Below are 8,375 nucleotides of genomic sequence, written 5' to 3'. Positions count from 1 at the left end.
TTTTTTTTTTTTTTTTTTTTTTTTTTTTTTTTTTTTTTTTTTTTTTTTTTTTTTTTTTTTTTTTTTTTTGAGTATTGTAATTTTTAGATATGAAAATTAATCCTTCAGAACGAGTATATTTCTAGTTAACAAATATGTTGTAAGAACCTTGGTGGTGTCCCAATGTGCATAGGACTTTATAGTTTTTCAGTTTACATTATTATTGTGTAGATTAATTTGATGCTTTTAAGCAGGCATACGAGAAATGTTTCCAAAATCTTCATTATGTGGAACGCCATGAGGAACACACAATTGCACATGCAATACAGACGGAATACAAAAAAACAAAGGTACTCAACCATTTCTAATTTTCTTTTCCCTGCATTAATAGTTCACTCGCCCTATTATCTCGGATTGAGGGGCCCTGAACCTGGAAAACACCAAAGAGATGAAATACCGCAGTGGAGGAAGCCAATGTGTTGCCCCCTCAACACACACCGGGTTGCTTGACTAAAACTGTTTCTTGTTCTAGTTCTGGATGATCCGTAGCTTGTCGATCGAGCGAAAAAATAAAATAAAATAAAATAAAATAATAAAAAAAAAAACGAAAAAAAAAAAGAAATTTTGTATAGGGTTCATTTGATAGAAACTTATGGTTTCTTTCTGTTTGTTAAGGTATATCTTTGGCCAGCATCAACTACGACAGGCATGAAAGCAGGGAAAACTGTTCAAACTGTTTTGAATCTGGCTGGTTTTAAAAATATCAAATCTAAGGTAATTTATACCTGTCCTTTATTATGGAGGTTAATAGATTATGCTTTGCTCCTTCCCCACCTCTAACTTGAGTTCAAATAATAGGTTGTTGGCTCAAGGAACCCCCACAACACTCTGAAGGCCCTCTTCAAAGCTCTGAATGCAGTAAGTAGCCATTGAGTTTACATGGTTAATATCTTCCAATCCCACATAAGATTTTTATACTTACATTTTTGTCCATTATATTTTTCAGATCGAGACTCCAAAGGATATTCAAGAAAAGTTCGGGCGGACTGTTGTCGAGAAGTATTTGCTATAATAGGAGGTTTTTTTTCCCATTCTTCTATCCCGTTTTGTTTTGGTTCGACTCTATTCTGTACTTTTGCTTCTAACTAAAAAGGCAATAATTTTCAGTTAGATGTACAAAAGGAAATATTTATGATAAGAAAACACTGTTGTATCTTCAGTTAAAGTTTTGATCATTTCCATTTTAGAACCCAGGCATGACATTGTACAACCTATAGAATAGAAGCTGTTCAAGTAAGGTTGCCATTTCCTTTACATCAATAATCAAGACAAACATCATTTTCAGCTCTTTTGATTTTTTACCTCTTTTTGCTTCTATGTTTGATGTTACCTTAACAGGCAAAGTGGATATGAATACACCCTTAGAAAATTTAGAAGAACCAATAAAAATAAATACCCTTCAAACCAATTGATATAGTTTGGTTCGGTTTAGTTCGGTTTAGTTTGGTTTCATCGATTTATTTCATTCTGGGTTAGTAATCTATCTTATATGAGGTCCATGATGTTGTGTAGGTGCAAATGTAGTACAATCAGTCCAAAGATCCATGTGTTAGACAATGATGCGTAAAGTGAAAAATGTATAGAGGAATTTGATCTTAGTGGCTGTCCATTTTCTTCTGAAAGTTCATTTATATGTTAACGTGGGAATAGAGTATTGATATAATCACTTAGCTTTAACTTTATGGTATTTGTGGGTTACACGAGTTTGGAATATATCAGACAGCTGTTTTGCACACTTCTTTTAACTTTGGAATGGAATTCATAGGGACTTTCTATGACTCTTATGCTCATCTCTAAATCTCTCTAGATTCCTTCTTGTTTTATTCCTTGAAAGATCTTTTTCCACCGTCTTCTTTGTTCTTACATTTTGTCTCTCTCAATTGAGTAGTACACTCTTAACATCTCTAAATCTGACTAGATTCCTTCTTGTTATATGTCTTGAAAGTTCTTTTTCCATCGTCTTCTTTGTTCTTGCATTTTGTGTCTCTCAATTGAGTAGTTTTGAAATGTTCTTATTCATCGTCCAACAAACACTTCTTAATCAGGTTCCAGAAGTGATTGTTTCGCTTACGAGTTTGAGTTTGCTAAGCTAAGTGTATAAAATCTAGAATTGAGAAGGTAAGTTGAGTTTGTATGATCTATGTTTGAATTGTATGAAAGAATGATCATAAAAATTTAGATTGGTATATTTTGGGTACGATTTATACATTTTTGACTTGTGCAATAAATATAGTTGTGCTTATATAAATTGATAGACAAACGTTCACATTGTATTTTAGAAGCTGGTCAAGACACGAGGGCACTTCCCTTATGGTTATACAATGAGACTATTAGAGGGTTGCGAGCAAACTTTTAGTAATTATCTATCCCGTTGACAAGGTCCACATTTGTATTAGAGTAGTTGGTAGATACATGGTTGTGCTCTAGATGCATATGATATACAATGTTATCAAGTCATTATGTGAGGATCGTAGAGTTTCTAATTATTACGTCGGTATTGAACCTATTTTTATTGACCCATTTGGATAATATCATAGTAGTTAATAGAATGAGAGTCACTCGGTTATGATTATTGTATATAGGGACTATTAGAGTTTAAGAACTAATCTCTAGTAGTGAACTGTTTCGATAGACAAGATTCGTATATATACTAGAGTTAAAACAATTACACGAATTGCAGGGAACAATAAGGAGCATAACTAGATTAACTTCTAAACTTAAGGTGAATCTAATGATTGGGATAAGCTCAGATGGAACTTAAAGGTGAATCGAATAATTGAGATAAACTCAGATGAGCTAGAGCTAGATTATTTGAACTTGAAATGAAACTTCCCGGTTGTAGATGAACATTTGAACTTGAAATGAAACTTCCCTGTTACAGATGAACGCAAAAGAGCTTACTAGGTCTTAACCACATTAGTAGTGATGGCCTAAGAGAGAATCTAGTCTATAATCTTCTCTATGCGTGGATAATTGAGAACCTACAAGTGAGCTAATTGGTAAGTGTTTTTTAAACTCGTTCACGCTACTCTTTACTCTTTTCTTTTTAGATGGTATCTAAGCTTGTGTGGCTCGTGATGGTAGCTGACGGTTTGTGGAGTTGAAATACATTAGAGTCTTGTGTATGCTCCAGAGCTATTTGATATGAAAATTGTTTTACGAGCTTTTTCTTTTTTAATTTCAAATTTAATCCTTTTACGATATCAAAAGTTTAAATTTAGTTTTCTAATATAAAATTAATATTAATTTGGTCTCTTAAATATTTTGTTTGATCCCTAAAATTCTAAGCAAACCTCATTTATCGTACACCAAATGAGATGTATGGACATTTAGACCCAAATGAGTATTAAGTATCAAGAGTTCATATCATTTTTTAAGCCATTACTAATTTCTTTTTCTAATAGTAATTGAGTCAACATGGCACGTGAGGTCTGAGGCTATGTGAACAAAGATAAACCAGTTTTTTTTTCTTCGTTTTTTTATAGGAAAAGCTTATAAAGATTTTGATGTAAATGATTAGTGATAATTTTAATATTTTTCTTAAATATTATACACGCAGAATAAATTCAAAATATTTTTCTCGACTTACCTTAGTTTTTGGTAAGTTAATAATCATCTATAAAAAGATGGATAGATACAAAAAGTAAAAAAAATAATAATAAATAAATAAATAAATAAATAATAATAATAAATTAAAAGACATTTTGAATATTTTTGACTTCAAGAATATACTCCATTTCAACATAAATATTGTCTTTTTTTTTATTTTTTATTATTAGTTTAATGTTCGACTTTTATAGAAAAATCTTATTAAATTTTAATAATAATTGGTACAATAATGACTGAATCCTTACAAATTAAAAAAAATATAAAGACTAAATTATTACGAATTTATTAGATTATTAAAAATTATAATTATNTTTTTTTTTTTTTTTTTTTTTTTTGTTTGTAAAAAAAAAAGTCAACAGTAAAAACCACCTGTGTCCATACAACGGCAATTACTTCCAAAATCAAGATACTATTGCCAGCTCCACCACCGCCGTCTCCACCGCCCCCGCCACCATCACCGTCGCGACAAGCTCCCATCTCTCTAAATTCTGCCTATATTTCCTTCAATTTCCGAAGACAGTTGTTTTTTCCTCACTCTCTACGATGGTGAAATCGAATGGTGATAATCCGATCCGGAAGGTTCTCGGATTGGGGTATTGGGTTCAGGGTTTCCGGTGCTTTCCATGGATGGCGGTTAACTTCTTCCTCAAGGACGGTCTCAATGTCGACCCTTCTACTCTCCAGCTTCTTCAGAACTCCGCCAATCTTCCCATGGTCGCCAAGCCTCTCTACGGGATTCTCTCTGACGCCGTTTATATTTCCGGCCAACATCGCATCCCTTACATCGCTATTGGAGGTAATCTCCTTCCTATTGTTTAAATCTCTGTTTTATTCGTTTGAATTCGATTGATTTGTTGTTAGGTTTCTTTGTTCTGAAACATCTGGAAAATGTTTATGCAACTACTCGATTGATTTGTCGGATCACGCCTTGGATTTTAGTTCCTCTCCTTTCAATTGCTTGAACAATTTGAATTAGAGAATTCCTCTTGCGAGTGCCAATTTGTTTATTCCAGTAGTTGCAGAGATGTATGTTCTTAATCGGTTATCCAACCTGAAGAACTTCATTACAGATAAGATCCCACAACAAATTTGCATTACCATAATGTACTTTTGATGTTTTTCAGAGCACTTTTATGTTAATCTCATGAAGATCTTGAGTAGGAGGTTCATTTGGGTACCCAAAAATGCTTTTGATCAATCTAAAGGCAACTGTCAACTGAAGGGATTTTCTTCACTTTGTCTATCTGTTCATATTGATCGTTTTATATGATTGCTTTTGTTAATCATAGACTTCCGCCCACATGATCATGCAAGGATATAGATCTGCACTACACTGCTAATTACATGAGTTTCTGGAGAAATGAATTGGTATTACCCCTGAGGATTGGTACAGGTTTAGTAATTTAACGATGAACGACAGGACTGCACTTAAGGCATTAGGTTATGTGCTCGAGTGTTAGGAAGCTAGGCACCGATCATATATCTTGAGTTATACATATAAATGTTGAGGATTGTTGGGAGGGAGTCCCATGTTGGCTAATTAAGAGGACGATCGTGGGTTTATAAGTACGGAATGCATCTTCATTGGTATGAGTCCTTCCGGGGAAACCAAAAGCAAGGACATGAGAGCTTATGCTCAAAATGGACAATATTATACCATTGTGGAGAATCGTGGTTCCTAACATGGTATCAGAATCATGCCCTTAACTTACCCATGTCAATAAAATCCTCAAATGTCAAACAAAGAAGTTGAGAGCTTCGAAGGTGTAGACAAATGTGATGCAAGTATCGAACAAAGGGTGTACTTTGTTCGAGGGCTCTAGAGAAGGGAGTCGAGTCTTAATTAAGGAAAAACTGTTTGAGAGCTCCATACACCTCAGGAGAGGCTCTTTGGTGTACTTTATTCGAGAGGAGGATTATTGGGAGGGAGTCCTACGATGGTTAATTAGTAAGGAATACATCTCCATTTGTATGAGGCGTTTTAGGGAAACCAAAAGTAAAGCCATGAGAGCTTATGCTCAAAGTGGACAATATCATATTGTTGTGAAGATTTGTGGTTCCTAACGGTAAACACGTCAAGTCATTAATCAATTAATTTAACCTTTTATGTCTTATGTTAATATGTTGGATAATTTACTCTCCAGCTCTTGCATTTTGTTGTCAATTTTCACAAATTATTTATTCCTCTTATGTTTTATGTTGACGCAGCTTTCTTACAGGCAGTGTCATGGATACCCATAGCCATCATGTCACCATCAAGTATTTCGGTTTTAACCATTAGCATATATCTTCTTCTCAGCAACCTCGGTGCTTCCATAGCCGAGGTTGCTAACGACGCCATTGTTGCAGAAGCAGGAAAGCAGTCCATTTCTTCCAAGAATTCTGGACAATCCTCCTCAGGTGAGCTCCAGGCATTTGTTTGGGTAGCATCCTCTGCTGGTGGGATTCTTGGAAATCTTCTGGGAGGCGTTGCTATTGATCGGTTCTCGCCTCAAGCAATGTTCCTGTTCTTTGGCATTCTCCTTTCGCTTCAATTTTTCTTAACCATCATCGTTCATGAACGCTCTCTTAATCTCCCTCGGAGCTCAACCAATGCTGGTATCAAAAAACAGCTCTCCGAACTCTTAACCGTGCTGAAAAAACCTGAAATTGCGTACTCCTTAACATGGTTTGCTGCATCTTACAGCATAATCCCTGCACTGACTGGCACCATGTTCTTTTATCAAACAGAGCATTTGAAAATTGAGTCATCTGTTTTGGGTATCTCTAAGGTTCTTGGCCAAGCAGCCCTGCTGTTGTGGGGCGTAATCTACAATCGTCACCTGAAGTCGGTCCCATCTAGGAAACTTATTTCAAGTATCCAGGTTTCAATGGCAGTGTTTATGATCTCGGACATGTTGTTCGTGAAAGGAGTCTATCGAGATATGGGCGTTCCAGACTTCGTATATGTCGTTTTATTCTCTGGACTTTCCGAGGTTCTGTTATTCTTCAAGATCTTGCCATTCAGTGTTCTGATTCCTCAGCTTTGCCCACCAGGATGCGAGGGCTCTCTCATGGCGTTCGTAATGTCAGCCATTGCCCTCGCATTCATAGTGAGCGGATGTCTCGGTGTAGCGCTTGCATCTTATGTTGGGGTCACAGCAAGTAATTTTTCTGGCCTTCCTCATGGTCTTATAATACAGGCTATCTGCACTCTTCTGCCATTGTCTTGTTCATGGTGCATCCCTGATGATGTCAAAGCCAAAGACAAAGGCAATGCCAATGCCAAAGATAGAAGAAAAGACTCCAAAAAGCAGCAGTAGAACAATGGAAGACTGGTTAGTATGGTCAGTGAATTCAAATACAAATATTTATATCCCGTTTGCTAACGGTTTTGTTCTCGTTCTTTTCTTTCGTATCATAGTCGATGTTTCAAAAAAGGAGAAGAAGAAGAGGAAGGAGATGTTTTTAGAAACTAGTTTGTTTTATTTTTTTAAAATTTGACTGATTTTTAAACGATTTTGGTTGTTTATTAGAAAAAGGAGGTAGAGGGGTAATAATATGTGACCCCTTGTTGAAGCAAAGATATAAATTTTATATCAGTTGAGTTATGCTCATATTGGTTAATGTATTGACTACTTAACTATGTTTGGTCTCTAAAGTTTGGAATGTGTGTATTTATCTCGTTTGAAAAAAAAATAATTTTAAATGGTCGCATTTGACCGTTCATTAACTTGATTGATTGATTCACCAATTATTGACTAGGTTGTTAAGCAACAAAAACACATAAGTGAACGAAACATGTCTATGGTTGGTTCATCTACTTTGGTACGTGTATCTCTTGTTTTCAATCTTTGACTAGTCCGTCCATGATTACTGTGGGCTCATCATCGCTTGTTTCCTCTTATCATGGACACCTTGAGGTTCAGTGACATGTTCTTCGCGATCCTCTAAGTTATATGCTACCACATTGTTGGACAACAGTTTAAGTGATGGTGGTACAATTGACAAAGCAAGATACAAAAAATATTTTGTCATTCGTTGGACAAATATAGTGCTAATGGTATTTCTTGGCCTATATTATACGGGAATCATCGAGGAACATGGGAAGTTAGGTACTCCCATATGCATATTATTTGACACTATGCACAAAATGAGAAATGAACGAAATCCTTGATTACTCGAAATATGTAATTTTATTAGTATACGTCAAACCCTCTCCATGCCCCACTTCCATAATCATTTTCATTCTCATTTCACACAACACCGAAACATACCCATATGTGAGACATTTTCTGAATAATGTTATTTATTTATTTTTTTTGATAAAAATTGCTAAAACTTAAGTAGGAAGAAATTAAGTCCGATTCGAGTCGAAACAACTTGAATTATAGCTGGAAAAATGGATGAATTAACATAAAATAAAGGTTAAAATTCTACCACTCATCTAAGAAAATTGAAAATTTTGGATGAAAATTAATAAATCATGACAAATTTTGGTTTATAAAAGTTTTTCTATATAAGAAAATTTTAATTCAAAGGAACAACAATGACAATAAACCCTCAAGAAAAAAATAAGAAAGAAAACAGAAAAAGACAATAACAAAAAAAGGATTGCATTTGCCGGGAGTCGAACCCAGGTCTATTGCTTGGAAGGCAATTATCCTAACCGTTGGACTACAAACGCTGCTGGAAGCCAAGATGATGTAGTGCCTTTGCCGAGCTTTAACAAAAAAAAAAAAAAGAAG

At 34.9% G+C, this 8,375-nt stretch overlaps 2 protein-coding genes and 1 non-coding gene across 6 annotated transcripts in view; 2 read left to right on the top strand and 1 right to left on the bottom strand.

Annotated features, from left to right (window-relative positions):
- The window catches only part of LOC111795451, an 8,077-nt gene extending 6,254 nt beyond the window's left edge, over window positions 1-1,823 (top strand). Inside the window, exons 5-9 of one of the 2 annotated variants that reach the window (XM_023677888.1) lie at window positions 234-329; window positions 655-753; window positions 838-897; window positions 986-1,057; window positions 1,552-1,823. In XM_023677888.1, coding sequence (XP_023533656.1) covers window positions 234-329; window positions 655-753; window positions 838-897; window positions 986-1,051 — 321 coding nt within the window. In that variant the 3' untranslated portion in view covers window positions 1,052-1,057; window positions 1,552-1,823. Of the gene's footprint in view, window positions 1-233; window positions 330-654; window positions 754-837; window positions 898-985; window positions 1,329-1,551 lie in introns of those variants that run through there. The other variant, XM_023677887.1, reaches the window with a different exon arrangement.
- Window positions 1,824-3,996: 2,173 nt separating this feature from the next.
- On the top strand, window positions 3,997-7,273 carry LOC111794639 (probable folate-biopterin transporter 7). 3 transcript variants are annotated; one of them, XM_023676724.1, is made up of 3 exons: window positions 3,997-4,444; window positions 5,857-6,965; window positions 7,052-7,273. In XM_023676724.1, the coding sequence occupies exons 1-2, from the start codon at window positions 4,192-4,194 to the stop codon at window positions 6,948-6,950; spliced, it is 1,347 nt and encodes a 448-aa protein (XP_023532492.1). In that variant the 5' UTR covers window positions 3,997-4,191; the 3' UTR covers window positions 6,951-6,965; window positions 7,052-7,273. The 3 variants fall into 3 exon arrangements, with proteins under 3 accessions (XP_023532492.1, XP_023532493.1, XP_023532491.1); XM_023676725.1 differs by having other exon boundaries at window positions 5,868-7,273; XM_023676723.1 differs by having other exon boundaries at window positions 5,857-7,273.
- Window positions 7,274-8,242: 969 nt separating this feature from the next.
- On the bottom strand, window positions 8,243-8,314 carry TRNAG-UCC. Its single transcript has one exon. It is a non-coding gene; the product is annotated as a tRNA-Gly (tRNA).
- Between the last annotated feature and the right edge of the window lie 61 nt (window positions 8,315-8,375).

Source organism: Cucurbita pepo, chromosome LG05 (assembly GCF_002806865.2).
Source record: "Cucurbita pepo subsp. pepo cultivar mu-cu-16 chromosome LG05, ASM280686v2, whole genome shotgun sequence".
NCBI classification, from domain to species: Eukaryota; Viridiplantae; Streptophyta; class Magnoliopsida; order Cucurbitales; family Cucurbitaceae; genus Cucurbita; species Cucurbita pepo.
This window is presented reverse-complemented; position numbering and strand designations above follow the sequence as displayed.

Coding starts and splice junctions, on each gene's coding strand:
- LOC111794639 (XM_023676724.1), top strand. CDS start 4,192: ATGGTGAAATCGAATGGTGATAATCCGATCCGGAAGGTTCTCGGATTG. Junction 4,445..5,856: donor CCCTTACATCGCTATTGGAG/GTAATCTCCTTC, acceptor ATGTTGACGCAG/CTTTCTTACAGGCAGTGTCA.